Below are 18,617 nucleotides of genomic sequence, written 5' to 3'. Positions count from 1 at the left end.
GTTTTTTTCTATGAGGAGCTATTGTGACCAAGGCAACTTTTAAAAGAAAACATTTAATTGGTCACCTGCTTACAGTTTCAGAGGGTGAGTCCATGACCATTATGGAAGCAAGCAGGCAGGCATGGTGCTGGAGCAGTAACTGAGAGCTTACGTGTTTAAACAATAAGCATGAGACAGGAAGTGAGCCAACTGGAGTGGTCTTTAATCTTTCTCAAACCATTCCACCAACCAGGAAACAGGCATTCACATATATGAGACGCTGGGACCACTCTCATTCAAACCACCGCAATATGTTTACATTTCTTCCATGTCTTCTCACAGCTCAGCAGCTCTGTTTTCATTGCTGGGTAATACTCTGTTCAATGGCTCTGCCAAAGCTCACCCATTCATATGTGGAAAGACACCTTGGTTATTTTCTATATGGGCAGTTATAAATTAAACTGTCACAAGCACACATGTGAATGATTTCGTGCAGACATGTTCCTAGTTCATATGGGTGAGAACCAAAGAGTGCTTTTGTTGAATCATATGATAAACACATGTTTTGTTCCGTAATAAATTGACAAACCACTTTCCAAAATTGGTCAAGACAGTTCTGCATGTCCACCAGCAACAAATAAGTTCCGGTTGCTCTGCCCGCTCATTGGCCTTTGCTGTTGATCATCCAGACGTGGGCTGCTGCAGCCGACTGTGGCACAGCTGGGAGTTTTAATTTGCAGTTTTCTGGTGACCTTTTCCTAGGTTCTGCATCTGCTTGTGTTTTCTTTGGTGAGGCATCCATTTGGGTCCTCTGCCCACATTATACCTATCAAGTCCTTTGATTAATGTTTGAGTTTCAGGGTTCTTTGTATATTTTGGATCACACTCTTATTTCAGATGTGCCTTTCATAAACATTTTATCTCAGTTTCTATTATCTGGTTTTCTTGACGTTTTCTTTCAAAGAGTTAGAAGTTTATACATTTATTAAATTTTGGCATATCATTTTTTTTAATGGATTGAGCCTTTCCTGGTATATCTAAAATGTCAATGTTATACTCAGAATCATCTAGGCTTTCTAACCCATATTCTTGAATTGTATAGTTTTATATTTAACATTTGGGTAAAGGGCTTTTGTATGTATGTATGAATGCATGCATGTTTGTTCTTATAGATGAGATGAGAATTTGTGTGTGTGTGTGTGTGTGTGTGTGTGTGTGTGTGTGTGTGTGCATACATATTGTGGTGGTTGAATATGCTTGGCCCAGAGAGTGGCACTATTAGGAGTTGTGACCTTGTTGAAGTGGGTGTGGACTTGTTAGAGTAGGTGTGGCATAGTTGGAGGAAGTGTGTCACTGTGGAGGGGGGTGCTTTGAGAGGGCTTCCTCCTAACTTCCCGGAAGCCAGTTTTCTCCTGTCTGCCTTTGGATGAAGATATACAACTTTCAGTTCTTCCAGCCCCATGTCTGCCTGGATGCTGCCATCCTTCCACCTTGATGATAACAGACTGAACCACTGAACCTATAAGCCAGCCCCAATTAAATATTGTCCTTTATGAGGGTTGCCTTGATCATGGTGTGTGTTCACAGCAGTAAAGCCCTAACTAAGACACATGTGCATGGATACCAGAGAGGTCAACCTTGCTGTCATCCTCAATAATGCTGTCCACCTCCTCTGAGATGAGAAAGGTCTGTCATTGGCCTAAAGATTACCACCCAGGACGAATAGGCTGGCAGGCAAGCCCAATGATGTGTCTGTGTCTGTTTTCCGGAGCTGGGATGACAGGGACTTGCCACCATCCCAGTATTTTGGACTATATTCTGAAGATCAAACTGAGGTCCTCATGCATAATAAGCACTTTACAGACTGTGCCAGCCCTCCCGTGCCACAGTGATATATGATTTTGAGTTAATATCTGTGCTTTCTCTGTTTTGTCTGTGAGTTTCTAGTCATTCCAGCACTATCTGCTGCAAAGAATATTTTTTCTCCTTTGTCCAAATCAATAGACTATGTGCATGTGGGCCTATTTCTGGGCCCCATATTCTCTTATACTGATCTATTTGTTTATTCTTTTGCCAATACCACACTGTCTGGTAACTGTAAGGCTATAGTAAATCTGAAATAAGGTGATGACGCTCCTCTGACCCTATTCTCCTTCAAAACTGTGTTGGCTATTCAGTTTCTTTTATTTGTCCACAAATCTTTAGAATCAGTTTGTCAATAACCACAAAATAACTCCCTAGGATTTTGTTTGGGGTTGCATTGTGTCTATAAATAAACTTCAGAAGGGCCGATATCCTGACAATATTGAGTCTTTCGTCTGTGAACAGAAATATCTCCCCAGCCATTCAGTTTTTTGGTGTCTTCCATTTGTGCTCCATATGTTTCCCTGAAGAGATGTGTTACAAATACTTCATTTCAGGCACACTAGCATTTTTTTTTTATTTTCAAATTCAACTCGCTCTTTGCTATGTGTAGGAAGTCAGTGGCCTTTCCCCTGTCAGCCAGTTTGCCCTGATGCATTCTTAGTTCCAGGATTGTTGTTGATTCTGTTTTCCTACCTGTATACTCATTTCCCCTTTAAAGGCAGACAGTTTGGTTTATACAGTCCTAAACTATAGCCGCTTATTATCTTTTCTTGTTTTATTGCGTTAGCTAGGCCTGCAAGAATTGTATTGAAAACTGACAGTGTTGAGGTAAGTGATCATCCTGGGAAACCCTCCAGGTTCTTGTGGCTAAGGAAGATGTTAGCTGTAGCAGCTTTACACCGAATTCATCACCCTGAGGAAGTTTCTTTTTCTTAACCATAGCTGTATGTTGGATGCTGTGAAATCCTTTCGTAGATCTACTGGTAGGATGCTATAGCGTCCCTTCTTCGGCCTGTGGATGTGATGGGATGTTATGTAAAACTGAGATAATGTGTTGGAATGTTATGTATGCCTGGGATAAACCCCAAGGACATACAGTTCTTTTTTTTTTCCAAAGCTAGACCATATTTGCCAATATATTTTTAGGGTTCTTCTGAGTTTATGAGGGCTATCAGTCTGTAATTTTCTTTCTTTGTAGTGTCTTTGTCTGACTTGGGTATTAGATAAATGCTGTAGGCTGGGTTAGGGGTATTCTCTCTTTCTCTAATGTCTAGAAAGAACTGTGGAGAGCAAGCATAATTTCTGCCTTTAATGTTTGATACAAACCAGTAAGATGCCCCTGGGCTGCTGTCTTCTGCCATGGGTTGATCATAGCTTCAGTTTCTGTAACAGCTAAACTATTGTTTTAACTATCTACTTAGGATATATCTTTCAGCAAAGAGTTTACTAATACTATCTAATGCATTATGCCCATACCTAAGAAGCCAGACACATGTAGTTTATAACTCAGTTCTCATCTTAATCCTGCAGAATATGATCCATATTCTACAAACAAGAAACATACCAGGAGAAGAAAGTGGCTTGCAAAGAGTTATGTAGCTCATAAATCATAGAGTTAGTGGTACTCAGCGCCACACAAACATTTGGTAAATGTTCCTAGCTAAAAGGCTTTAGTTAGCAAAAAATAGGGAGTGTGAATATCAATTGAAGATCATTCTGATAATCCATTAATCTAATAAATATGCACGGGGAAATACTTAGTTGATGGCACGGGTGTGTCAGCTTTAGGAGATGCTGTGATGCAAATTTCTGCACAGAGATAGCATGGAAACTTGCTGGACAGCTAATTAACTAGTATTCCAGGGATTTTCATCATTTCCCCACATTTCTGGACATCTATGGTATTATGTATTTTCTTTCTTGAGCCTTCATTTCTTTATTTGTAAAGTGAGAAGTAGAATAATAGCACCTTTTCAAAGGATCCTTATGAGAATTAAATGAGTCAATTCATGCTCAACAATGAGAACACTCTCCTATTTGTAGTTAACTCCTAACCACCAGTAAAGCACAGCAATTCAAATCAAACACAACAAATACTTTATTTAGTTGCAATAGTATTAAAAGACAAAGACTAATTTAAGCATTCATCTGGTATTCTTAATCAATGCAAAATCAATTTTAAAATTTTTTTTTTAGACAAGTTCTCTCTAAACGATCCTGGCTGCTCTGGAACTCACTGTGTAGGGCAGGCTGGCCTTAAACTCATAGAAATCTGCCTATCTTCACCACCACTCCCTACTACAGATCCTAGATTAACTAAAGCAAGAATTTCAAGTTGGTGCATTTTTAGCTAGGTCCTGAGAACCAAACTGGTAAGCATACACCTATGATTTCAGCACTCACGAGACTGAGGCAGGAGGATCACAAGTTCATGGCCAACATGGGCTATCTAGTAAAAGCTTGAATCAAAATAAAAAGTAACAAAGATAAATAAACAAACAAATAAAGCTAATATCCATTTCGGATCATCTATTAACAATCAACTACTCAAATAGAAATCAGTTTTATGACCAACTTACATTATTTAAAAAATGTAGTCACATTGTTATCATTAATTATTAACATTATAACTACTAATAATTTGAATTTAATTGTTTCTTGACTTCAAAATTTAAATGTTTTATTAGATTTGGATTTTTGTCATATTTATTTAGAACAAGTGGGAATCTTAGAAGTTTGTTTATGGGCTAATATCCACTTATCAGTGAGTACATATCATGTGAGTTCTTTTGTGATTGGCTTAGCTCACTCAGGATGATATCCTCCAGATCCATCCATTTGCCTAAGAACTTCATAAATTCATTGTTTTTAATAGCCAAGTAGTACTCCATTGTGTAAATGTACCACATTTTCTGTATCCATTCTTCTGTTGAGGGACATCTGGGTTCTTTCCAGCTTCTCGCTATTTTAGCCCAGAAACTTAGAATACCAAAGATACAATTTGTAAAACTCATGAAACTCAAGAAGAAGGAAGACCAAAGTGTGGATACTTTGTTCCTTCTTAGAAGGGGAAACAAAATACCCGTGGGAGGAGTTACAGAGACAAAGTTTGGTGCTGAGACTGAAAGAATGACCATCCAGAGACTGCCCCACCCGGGGATCCATCCCATAAACAACCACCAAACCAGACATTATTGCATATGCCAACAAGATTTTGCTGACAGGACCCTGATATAGATGTCTCCTGTGAGGCTATGCAAGTGCCTGCCAAATACAGAAGTGGATGCTCACAGTCATCTATTGGATGGAACACAGGGTGCCCAATGAAGGAGCTAGAGAAAGCATCCAAGGAGCTGAAGGGCTCTGCAGCCCTATAGGAGGAACACCAATATGATCTAACCAGTACCATCAGAGCTTGTGTCTCTAGCTGCATATGTAGCAGAGGATGGCCTAGTCAGCCATCAATGGGAGGAGGGGTCCTTGGTCTTGGGAACATTCTATGCTATGCTCCAGTATAGGGAAATGCCAGGGCCAGGAAGTGGAAGTGGGTAGGTTGGGGAGCAGGGGGAAGAGGGAGAGTATAGGGGATTTTCAGAGAGGAAACTGGAAAAGGGGATAGCATTTGAAATGTAAATTAAGAAAACATCTAATTTTTTAAAAAAGAAGTTTATTTAAAGAATTACCCAAAACAATGGAAATGAAGTTTAGAAGTAACTAGAAGAAACAAATGTTACTTAAATTCTGATAGATGGGGACCAATATATTTCTTCAAGTTATTTTAGAATATTTACTGTGCATTGTATTTTTCATAAACAGTAATGTCTCAGAGTAAAATTTTCAGTATAAAATGTATATTGGTACCAGTAATACATGGAGAATGAATGCTTTATGGAACATATTATCATATTATAAAGAAAAATACAAATATCCCTTAGTGTGTTTATATATATATATACATTTTCAGAAACACAATCTATGATGTTATTAACAAGTCAGCAAATATCATCTGTAACAGCACTAATTAATCCTTATTGAACAATCCATGCTATCATCTTGTGGTATTTTACATATCTATTCACCCACTTTATACAACACAGTAATAGATAATAGTAATAGATGATAGTAATAAAAAGATTTATTTCCTGATCTTAAAAATATCTTTAATAAAGGAACATATTAAAAGTCCAGTGACAGAGCCTTTAAATTACAAAATGTGAGCTGTGATAATCTAGTGACTGATTGCCAGCTTAACGGCATTCAAAGTATATTAAAGCCCAGAAAGGGAGAATCTGAACTCAATCCTGGCTGAACTAGCAGTAATCAACACCTCAGTAGCAATCATGCAGGCTGGGGCTGTTTTGGGAATTCGATATTCATATGCATGCTATTTATTTCCTGGAGATAACAATGATCTTTGGAAGAATTGCTACCTATGGCTTATTTTTCCTGAAGACTTAGTTACATAGATTAGGCATTTTCTAGTAGCTGCAGCTGATGTGGATACCAAAGAGATCAACAGTAAATATCGGTATCAAGGGAGTTATCGAAAAAATGGAACTCTTGTCTAGAATGGGGAGGAGAGAGGCAAGTGAAGGGGGGTACTTGCAGGCCTCCTCTCCCTTGTTCCTTGCATCGTGCACCCTGTGTGTGAAGCCCCACCAGGAAAGGAGGCCCCCCGAGGATGCTTTTCCAACTGCAGCAGGCATATGGGTGGTGGCTAGCCAGCCTCCCTTCAGATGGTTCAACAAAGGTCTGAGCTTTCCCTTGTCACAGTTTGGGAGTAGGAGAGGAGTCTGTCCCTGGGTATCCATGGAGATTAGTTGCAGAAGCATCTTGTATGATGCTATTGTGCCTTCATATAACCCACCCACCTTCTCCTGAACACTTAAACTCATCTTTAGATTTCCTCCAACACCAAATACAGTGTAAAAAGTTTATACTGTGCTGCTCCTTTTTAGATATGTTTAGTGTAAAGGAAATTTTCTCTTATGGATGTCCTAAGGTAGGGTTTCTATTGTGGTGTGAAAACACCGTGACCAAAAGCAACTTGAGGATAAAAGGGTTTATTTCGTATCTCATCTAACAGTTTATAGTCCATCATCCAGGGATATTAGGACAGGAGCTCAGGCAGGAACCTGGAAGTAGGAGCTAAGGCAAGGCTATAAAGAGGTGCTGCTTACTGGCTTGCTTCCCATGGCTTGCTCAGCCTGCTTTCCTATCAAACCCAGGACCACCAGTGCAGAAGCACCAGCCACAGTGACCTGGACCTTCCAACATCAATCATCAATCAAGAAAATGTGCCACAGATCAATCCTGTGGGAGCATTCTCTCAGTTGAGATTCCCTCTTCCAAATAATTTCAACATGTGTCAAGTTGACAGCAAACTAGCCAAGTTCAGCAAATATCTATTGCTTCTGGAATCCAGCATTGAACAGGTGGGTTTATCTAATATGTAAAACCTAATAGTCTTGGATCTCAATGAAAGTGTCTGATTGATAGCTATTCTGATTTTTATGAGAAAGAAATGAAAACTCAATACTTAAAGCTCAAAATCTCTAACAGGGAGTTCAAGTGAATGTTAACAATGAACTTAGAAGTTCTGAGTTTTTTGGGTGACACATAACATGTGTGAACAGAGAAGGGGAAGGTTGGTCAACCCTCCAAGTTATCGCCACTCTCATCTCACTGAGCAAATGAAATCATGATTTGTGTATTCTTTCTGAACAGACATTCACCAAATGCTTAACAGAGAAAACGCTCCTTTGGGGTACATTATTAATAAGCGCAGACGATCAAAGAGAGGTTGATGAAGTTTTGACTGGAATGTATAAAGAGGTAAAAATAACAAATGTTGAGGCAAATTTCATACTTTAAATACTTAGTGGAGAAACAGTAAGCATGAATATTTCATGCAGTAAAGTATTTTCAGAGGTTTTTTTCTTATAAAATTAACATATATTTAAAATAGAGAAATTAGAAAGTATAGAGAAAAGGGAGCAGAAAAATATATTTTTTTAAAAGGATAGAATAATTCTCAATGCTCCCAAGCTAACCAGTGCTGACCTTTTGGTACATTTTCTTTCAATCTTTTGTCTCTCTACCTATTTCAACCCATTACAAACATTATAACTTTTGTAGTCACTCCATTATATTCTATATCATACCAGATACCTTTTTTATATCAACAAAACCTTTTAAAATAGTAATTTCAATGGCAATATGATACTTTAAAATAAGTATCTATTATGTACTATTATTTATTGAAATTCTTCTGTGCTGGATAGAACAGTTTCTCTTTGTGGGTGTGGTGAGTGGGTGGGAGCTATTGTAAGTAATTCTATGGTGAATAACTTCTTATGTAAATGTCTGTTCTCATTTCTGAGGATTTCCTTGTGCACATCCCAGGAAGAAGAGTGAGGTCAAAGAGGAAGAATACTTTCAAGCCATTTGGTTTAAATACCAAAATCCAAATGATATATATAGACGCACACTTTTGAGAGGAAGCGTGCGTGTGTGTGTGTGTGTGTGATGCTTGAAGATTTAACATTAGGAATTTTAAACTGATGTTTAGTGTATTCTAGAGAAGAGAGCTTTAAAATTATACTAGTCTATGTTTTGAATCAGTAAGTCAAATTCTAAAAATTTCTTGGAAAAGAAAATTTCTAGAAACAAAACAAAACAAAACAAAAAAAACAACCTAAATCAGACAAAAACACACATTTAGTTGAAGATTACAACAAGGCACAGCCCTGTACCTGGAGTGAGTTTTCTCATTTTGAGTTGTCCAGTGTGGTCCCACAGACACCTAAAGGTTATAGGCTATTGGCAATGTTCTTGGTCACCCCCAAGAACTTGGGCCTATTGCTGATGACACCACACACCTGAATCAAAGAATATGGAGAAATCAGGCTTGTATTGACTTGGAAGCTTCATCCCCTCTGAGTAGATTTCACAGGGCTGGAGGTGCAACTCACACCACTGAAGAAGAAAGAAGACAATAGTCTCCCTCCGTTATGAAAACTGCAAGCTATAGTAATGACTGGTCTGACACCATATGCCCACTGGTGAAATGGTAGTGCAAATATGGAAGAAACCAATCGCTTTCTGGTTGAGTTGATGATCTAGTCCTTGAGATAAAATGCACTCTTGGCACAGTTAATAGGGCCAAGAACCTATGGATAGTAAGGTCATGGTTCCTAATACTATTATCTTGCTAAATTGGCATAGTATTAAAATGACTCCTAATGACTCCTATAGATCAATGTATTTTTTACCTGTATCCAGAGGAGCTCCTTCTTGCAGTAGAGGGTAACTAACACGGGACCTTCAGTTGGTCATTGTGCAGGGAATAAGAGATTGTAAAATGGTTGGCTCTAATGGGGCATATATATTACACCTTCAAAAGCTTTGCAATCTCATAAAGAGGGGACATTGTAAGAAACAGAGGACGTATGTAATTTCAAGGAAACAGTAGCTGCCCATATAAATTCACAATGATTGTGATAGCATCCACAAGGCTTGGGCAAGCTCAATCCAGAAAAAACCCCAGTATACGGGGGGAGGTAGGCATGGAATCATACTACTAGCTAAGGAGATATTGGCATTTGATAGCATTTGCAAAGTTAGTTTTCTTTAATGGTATGAGCCCTCATAGGTTGACCACATGCCAGGGTAGGCCTTGCTCCCAATGCTGGTTGATCAACATAAACTGAACTCAATGGGGGAAAAAAAGGGAGATCAACTAAAAGTTGGGTGGGTGGGTGGTAAAATGAGAATAGGTATGGGAGAGGGTGAATATGATCAAAACATATTCTATGAAAGTCTCAAAGATTTGATACAAGTGTTAGAAAAGCGTTTTGTCCAGATGGTCTGGTTGTGCAGCCCAGGGTGACCTTAAATATGTAATCTTCTAAGATCAGTCTTCTGAATGTTGGTATTGCAGGACTGCACCATCATGTCCCATTTGCAAATAATAATTCAGACTAGCAAGTAATAATCAAAATAAAGATACACTAAAGGATAAGGTCAGGAGGCTTTGGAATGCTTTCCTCAAATGCAGTCATAAGATCCAACTACTGGCCACAAATACCCTCACAGTTTGCTACCTGTGCCTAATTAACTTCTTCATAGTTACTATTTTAATGAGTAAATATCTTGTTTTTCTTATCGTTGTGGCAAAACACCTGGCAAAAAGCAAGTGAAAGAAAGACAGCTTTATTTTGACCCAGAGTTTGTGTATACAGTTCATTATGAAGGGTAAAGCATGATGGTAGGAGAGTAAGGTGGCTGGTCACATTGCAGCCACTCTCAGGAAGCAGAAACAAATATATTCTGGTGCTTAAGTGGGCTCTTCCCTGTATATGTTCCAGGTCCCCAGCTATGGTGTGGTATCAGACACATTCAAAGGGTAACCTTTCCTTCCATAAACATTTCTAGAAACACATAGATACACTCAGAGGCATGATTCCATGATGACTTTAATTCAGGCAAGTTAATAAAAATTAACTATCACAATATCCAAGTATCATTCATTACACATGAATATTTATATAACCTGGTATGGAACACTGATTTCACAATGCTATAACATTTATATTGTAAATAAAGATTATTCCAATGTATAAAACAATTCCACACTTCATTTTCTCAGTATAGTTTTCTAGAAGCAGGAATCCTTTGTCAAAAGATGTGTAAGAGCCAAGACTCTAAATCTGTCATTTATTTGCCTATCATCTATCTATCACATGTATCTATGTATTGTATGTATGTATGTATGTTTGTATGTATGTATGTATGTATCTCTATCTATCATCTATCACATGTATGTATGCATGTATGTATGTATGTATCTCTATCTATCTATCTATTTATCTATCTATCTATCTATCTATCTATCTATCTATCTATCATCTATCATTATCTATGTTTGCTTGGGGTATATGGGGTTTATATGTGTGTATGAAGATATGCATGTAGGTATGTGTGCACATGTCTATGTTTATGTGTGTGTAGAGGTCAGATATTCATATAAACTGCCTTTTTCTATTTCTCTCCGCCTTATTTTTCCTTTTTTTTGATTATAGTATAATTACATCACCGCTCCCTTCCCTTTTCCCCTATTAACCCTACCATATACTTTTCCTTCCTCTCTTTCAAACATATGGTCTCTTTTTCATTAATTGTTGTTACGTGCATATATGTATGCACACAGGTATTTCTAAATATAATGTTCTCAGACTGTATAATGTTACTCACATGCATGATTTCATGGCCGAGTAGTTGATATTGGATAACCAATCGGTGTGTTCATACCTGGGGAAAACTAGATTTTTTTCCTACTCTCAGAATCCCTTAGCTGTCTATAGGTTTTTTGTTTGGTTGGTTTTTGTATAGGGTTGAGGCCTCGTGGGCTTTCCTTCTTCCACTTTGTCATATCCATTGGTGTTGTCCTCGTTCAGCTCATTTCTAGGTAGTCATGTTGGTGAGATTTTATGGTGTAGCTTTTAGCTTTACCAAGAGACACAATCTTACAACAAACTCTCTTCTCTGGCTCTTACAGTCTTTCTGCTTCCTTTTCTTCAGTGTGCACTAAGCCTTAGATGTGAGTGTGTTTTGTAAATGTATCCATTGGGACTAGTCTCTACAACTCTGCTTTTGATTGGTTGTGATTTTCTGTAATGGTCTCCTATGATGCATCAAGACTGTTCCTTGATGACAGGTGAGGACTCTGCTTAGTTTTTGAGACAGAGTCTCTCATAGAACCTGGAGTGTGCCAATTCAGCTAGGCTTGGTAACTATTGACATCCAGAGATCCCCCCTGTGATCCCCAAGACCACAAACACACATTGCCACACCCACATGCACACGCTGCCACACCCAGCTTTTTACATGAGCATTGGGTAGTCCTAACTCAGGTCCTCAAGCTCGAGCAGCACCCTCCTGAGCCATTTCCCCAGTCCTATCAATGTTTTTTTCAGCAGCCTCCTTATTCCATATGTCACCTGTAAAATATGTATGTGTCTATGTCCCTAATTTATGGATCAAGAATCTCAGAAAGGAAGATAAATTAGCTACTTGCATTTCATTGAACCACACAATCAAAAGGAAAGGATAAGAAAGAAATTTCTAAACTGTTCTACACAGGTTGTTTAACAACATACAGATACTCTCTATATACTTAAAATCAGGCTCTAAGGACAAGGGGTGGCCTATGCCAGGCAATCAGCTTGGAGTGAAACTCAAAGTGGATCTTTCTAGTCAGTGAGAAGCAGATTTGTTTTAGCCATGAAGCAAAAGTAAAAACAGCCCTTAAAGCATATTTCACAAAAGACGCACCAATGAGGGAAGTGATGAGCCATGGATGAACAAGGTTAAGATGTACCTTATAAGAAAACTGTACACAATCACACACAGTAGGATGTATATTATACGTTTAGAGAAGTTATGATCCTTTAAGAATAGAAAAGATCACAGAAAGGTAGGTAAATGGCATGAGCAGGCAATACATAAAGCAGAAAGTGAGAAATAAGGGAGATAAAGCATTTAACCTTATCATAAAGCATTGAAATGCAAAAAATGTAAAGAGTGGGGAGTTTTTACTTATCAAGTTGGCAAATGCTTAAATAAAATGCTTTCCTACGTAGCTGTTAAATATATGCACTGGTACAGCCTTTAATCAAGCCATTTTGTAGTACGATGCTTAAATGTATTTTCCTAACCCTATAATTGCACATCCTATAACTTACATTAGAGTATACCATTCAAAAATTTGAAAGAAATTGCCTGACTGATCATCATGACATTATTTGTAAAATTATAAAAATAAAAGTTAACCAAAATGATGGGATATTATTAACAATTGCAATATGTTATAAATGAATCACGAATATCATAGGAAAATTACCGTGATTTAACTGTAATCTTAGCAATAGTATTCTAAACATAATTAGCTATCTATCAGGAACATTAACAGTGATTGTCTCTAAGTGAAATTATTTGATGATTTTAAACATTTTTCTTACTAACTAGAGCAATATGATTTACTAATTGAGGCACTATGAAAATAAGAGAGATAAAAGTTTTATTATAATTTCCTTTTCCCACTCATAAAACATAACATATCTAGTGGTGAGGAAATACTTGTTAGAAATTTATTCAAGGATTCCAAGAGTAATTTTCAATGATAAAACTTTAGTATCCTCAGCTATTACCATTTCAAGGTGATACACATAAATAGGAAGGAGGTAGGGACCAGCTCCACTGATAATAAAGAAAATTAAATATTTTTATTTAAACAACTGAAACCACAAGTTGGTCCATCTTCTCATATCCCACCCACCTATCATGGTCACAGGAGCCGCAGACTCAAAAGGCAAAGGGTCCAGAATAGAAGCTCCATTGTTCTGCAAGAAGATAAAGAAAATTCAGAGCCCCTGTCCATCCAGTTTATCATTGTTGTTGATAGTGTGTTATGATATTGGTTTAGAAAGTCAAGATAAGGTACATCAGAGGACATGTCAGCAAGAACAGATTTGAGTGCTGATGTCATAAATGCCATCACAGGCTCATATATCTTTTTAAATAGTGAAAAACATTTTACCCACAATACTCTTCCTCTCGCCTGAAGGAAGAGATGGGGGCAGGATCCTTGGTGTTGTGAATGCTGGAATACAGGTGCCAATGGGACTTTCACCTCCACAGATGGATGGGTCCAGGACTGAGGATGCACACTGGGATGCAATGCAGATGTATAACTAGCAATGAGGTGCACAGGCATTTCACAGAAAAGGTAAGCTCACAGACATCCCTCAATGGAAATGCAATTCTACTCAGTTATTCTGAAATAATCTAAACAAAACATTTTAAATACATGAAAGCACACAGTCAAATAATACATAAAAACTGTCAGGAAAACTCTGTAAACATTCTCCCACCCCAAATGTCTCGTGAAGGCATTTGGCATTACTACACAGGCTTTTCCTAACACTCACTGATAATTGGATTTTCCCGAATCCCCATGTCCAATTTTACTGTAATATGTGGTCTCCTGCCAACCCCACTGGCCAAAGATTATCTTTCTGTAACCTTATGGAATGCAGGCAGTAACCCAGAGCCTCAAGGCCAATGAGCTGGAACCTCAGGCTCCTTGCTAACAAGGGTGAATTATTATCACGTCTTTCCTGGTGATTAGATTACCCCTTATCATCGTGTTTTATAGCTTTCTAGTTAGTCATCTCAATACAATTTATTCACAATAATAGTGTTTTTATTATTGCTGTTTTATAGTTCCTATAGCAATAAAATTTATTCTCAACTCTATTATCACAATATTCAACTACTAATGGAATTCTTGCTTTTATTTGATTGTGTTTTAAAGCCATAACAATAAAATTTACTTCCAAAATTATGACTGCAAGTTTTATGCTCTTTAAACTACTTGATAAAATGCCTACAAACACATGTGATTCTTTAAGCCTCACGAGAGAAAGCCTGCCAAAATACAAACACTGTTGGGGGGAATGGATATATGTGTGGTGGGAAGATTGGTCCCTACTGTGCAGATATGTGTTCTTTGGTTGACTAAATAATGGAATGAAAGAAATGAAAGGGGTTTACAAACACCTGATTTAAGGGAGTACTATATTATAATCGATAGAAATGTTTGTTAATAATAATAAATAATAATAAAAACCAACTATTTTTATTATCTGCCAAACCCTAAATATTTCCAACATCTCTATTCCCCCAAAATAATGTGCTCTTGAAATAATGTCTGTGATTTCTTTGAACTCTACAATGCATGGCAGGTTGCCATATAAGTTGGAGAGAAGCTGATATGAAATATTATTACCAAAGGCCAGGGTTATTTTGAAAGCCAACAGCTTCAGTGACTTAGGAATTAGAAGGCACATAGCCAAGTCAGCTGGCCACCTCTGCCACAACTTAGTTGCTATCTTTGACCCTGAACACAAGGACATTGTGCTAAAGCTCATTATTTACTGTGCCCAGAATATGGAATCAAAGAGGTTAGAACATGTGTTTGACAGTAACACAAAGCACTAGCAAGAATCAAGCAGGAACTATGGCAGGCTCTCTGTTGTTTGTGGTTAGGGGCTCAGGCTCAGACAGATGAGCTCACTTTCAATAGGTTTGATTCTATTATCTAAAGCATCAAATGAACAGAAGAATGGATGGACAGACAGGTGCATGGGGAAATCAGTATCTCTGCTCTTGTCAGAGAGGCTTGAACCTCTATGAGTACATATGAAGGTGAGTTTTTACCTTGCTACCAGGGTCCATTTTGTTCTCCCAACTGCTAAGCAGTGTGTAACTCAAATCCATGGTCAAGAGAGAAACTGTTTCTGGTCTCTGGCTATGGCAGTCTTGAGAATCTGAATCAGGATTCAGGCTGAGGATGTGTAGGGCATGGATAGCCCGAAATGATGACTGAGCACAGGGTGTGACAGGGCTTCACCGTGGCAGCTACCAATGCAGACAGCTCTAGGATCCATCTTCTTGGGGCCAAGCCACAGCTGGGAGGCCTTAATAACCTTATGTCCTAGTTAAATTTCTGTTGCAGTGATAAACACCATAGCCAAAAGCATCTCGGGGAGGAAAGGGTTTATTTCATCTTACAGTTCCATGTCCCAGTCCATCACTGAGGGAAGTCTTAGGGAGAAGTCAAGACAAGATTCTGGAGGCAGGAACTAAAAATCAAGACCATAAAAGATCTCTGCTTGCTGGCTTTCTCAGCTACCTTTTTAATATAATCCAGAATTACCTTCCCAGGAGTGGAATTGCCACAGTGGGCTGGGCCCTCCCATATTCATCATTAATCAAGAAAAGGTCCCTCCCGCCATGGACTTGCCCATAGGCCAGTCTAATAGAGGCATATCTTAGTTAGGGTTTCTATTGCTGCAATGAAACACCATGACCAAAAAAGCAAGTTTGGGAAAAAATATTTAATTGGCTTACACTTCCATATTACTGTTAATCAACAAAGGAAGTTGGTACAAGAACTCGAGCAGGACAGGGACCTGGAGGCAGGAGCTGGTGCAGAGGACATGGATGGGCGCTACTTATTGGCTTGCTCCTCATGGCTTGCTCAGCCAGCTTTCTTATAGAACCCGGGACCACCAGCTCAGGGGTGGGGATGATACCACCCACAATAGGGTGGGACTTTTTTCATCGAGCACCAATTAATGAAAAGCCCTCTAGACTTAATACAGCTTAATCTTATGGAGGCATTTTCTCAATTGATGCTTCTTCCTCTCTGATGACTCTAACTTGTGTCAAATCGACACAAAACTATCCAGCATAAGTCATTTCTTAATTGATGTTACTTTCTCCAGATGGCTCTAAACTTGTATCAAGTTAACAAAAACACTAGCCAGGATACTTACTACCCCATTGTCTTTTCTTCTTCTCTGTCACAGCTGACACATCTGCATTACAGATAGGTTCTCTTTTTCCACCTTCCTCCAGCTCTCTGTTCATCATCTTTTATAATGATTTTAACCACCCTACCCATTATAAGTCTTTTCCATGTTAAATACTTTCTTGGCATCCGCCTCTCCCATGATCTAGTCAACACACCAGCCAGAGGTTAGGACAAGGGGAAAAATTAATGAATATAACTCACCAGGAGTTACAAGAACCTCTGTGGACTTTGTAGATGATTATATGCAGAAATAAAACTGAAGTTTGGAAATAACTGAGATCATTCGATATGGCCAAGGCTTTCAAACCACAGCCAACGAGCTACAGAAAGTCATATGCTAACTAAGTAGCATACCACACTAGTTGGCTTAAGAAAGAAAAGGAAAACAAGAAAAGACAAGAAAAAATGTTCACCAAGTCACTTCTCACTTGCCCTAGTTTTTCCAGTTTCCATGTGGCATGGGCAAAGCCGTCGACCTTTTGGTGTAGATAGATTTTGGTCCTTCCCTGGTCCTTGACAATATCTTCTTTTGGGATCATCAGAAAGAAGGAGTTTCAGGGAAGAAGTGTGTACTCCCAAGAGAACAATGGAGAGGCGGAGCACAGGAAGCTGGGGAGATTCCCAGAGGAGGTTGGCTGTTCTACAGGCCCCTCAGCAATCTGCCTGGGCATGGAACAGCAGTAAAGGCAATCACCGGAAATCAGCCACTGGGCACATTTCCATCACTTTCCCAGCTGGACAGTATTTCAGTCAGCATCAGCCACCACCTAGCTTTCCAATGAAACACTTCTGCCTCACTGCACAAGATGCTGCCCCTTAGAAAGCTTGATAAAGATTATCATTCCGGGGCTCTGCTTCTGTCCATCATTTAGGTGCTTAACAGAAAGACATCCCAACTACAGATTTTCTTCCTTCTTCTTAATTTTGCTCCAGGTTTATTGTCCCATATGTCTTATTTTTGTTGATATATGCAGCAGGGTCATTACAGATTTTGACAGGTATGCATGGTCAGAATCTCAGTACAGTATGAGATAGGGCAAGCACAAAGGAGAGGCCCCAGGTTAGGAATCGCAGGCCCTGGCCTCTCATTCTGCTTCTGCCATCTCATCAGCCATGTGATTTGTGGCAAGTTTCACCTGTCTTCCTTCATAAAGAAAAGGAAATTATTCTTGTCTTGCTTCACACTTGTATTTGTGGAGTAAATTATAAGGAATAATGCAGGGGAAAGCCCTCCAAAGACTGGGAAACCATCGCCGTGCATGGTATAATTATCCCGACACTAATAACAATGGGCTGCAATTGGATTATGGGTCCACGAAGGGTAATTCCAACAAGAGACCACACAATACAGAAAGGAAAAACCAAACTCCCCAGGGCAGATTGCTGGATCTGCTTTCTTCTTCATCACTATAGAACTTACTTTAGTGTTCATCTGAAGATTGTTTTTTCCTAAAAATGGGAGAATGGTTGGGGGCTCCCAAACACACTCACACATGCGCGCATGCACACACACACACACACACACACACACACACACACACACACATGCTCACAATGCAAACACAGAAAGAGGGTGGAGGGAAAGAAAAAAGGCAGGGGGAGAAGGAAAGGGAGAGAGAAAGATTTTAAATGCAGTGTGTATTTGGAATGAGCTAGACATTAGCTACTAAAATCAGCCATGTATGCTCTACTTCATCTTAGCTCTGTTTATTAAGTAACAGCCCCCTCCAGCATAATTGACTTTTTTCTATAAAAATACCCTTAATCTGATGTAATTCATATACTCCCTTTTCTGCAAATTTACCCTATAATCTCTAAAATGATTTCTATAAAAGGAGAGAAAATGAGACTCCCATTAATTTTATACACAGAAAAATAACTGCTGTCGAAACCATTATGGGCTTTAATAATAAACACAAACACACTCAAGAAGTTCAACTGCACACCCTGAGATGACACAGATATCACAAGCTTGCTGCTTCTATTTCTGGGCATGGCGGGTGAGCATCCTCTGCTCTTTCCTATGCACTGCCTGTTTCTGTTGACACCCCCACCCCCGCCCTGAGCTCCCTTCACTTAAAATAAGCTGTGGAGTTCTCAGTAAGGCTGGCAGAGCTGTTACCAAAATTGGCTGATTGTTTGTGTCTCCACCCACCCCCAAATTCCTAGTCTAAAAATCCTCAATGCAAAGGTGCTAGGAAATGGGGCAGTTGGCAGGGGTGTGATCGGGTCATGGAAGCAAAACCTTCTGGAATATGATAAAAAAGTAGTTGGGGGGTGTGCTTGCCTCTTCTGTCACATGTGGACTCAGGAAGAAGGTGCCATCTTTGGA

At 38.9% G+C, this 18,617-nt stretch overlaps 1 protein-coding gene across 1 annotated transcript in view; it reads right to left on the bottom strand.

The window, feature by feature from the left end:
- Positions 1–13,863, bottom strand: part of Cpo (carboxypeptidase O) — a 32,996-nt gene extending 19,133 nt beyond the window's left edge. The window contains 1 exon segment of the mRNA XM_085832764.1: positions 13,836–13,863. Within this exon segment, the coding sequence (XP_085688890.1) occupies positions 13,836–13,863 (28 nt within the window).
- Between the last annotated feature and the right edge of the window lie 4,754 nt (positions 13,864–18,617).

Source organism: Mus caroli, unplaced genomic scaffold, assembly GCF_978045245.1.
Source record: "Mus caroli unplaced genomic scaffold, Mus_caroli_1 scaffold_1, whole genome shotgun sequence".
In the NCBI taxonomy this organism is placed as follows: domain Eukaryota; kingdom Metazoa; phylum Chordata; class Mammalia; order Rodentia; family Muridae; genus Mus; species Mus caroli.
This window is presented reverse-complemented; position numbering and strand designations above follow the sequence as displayed.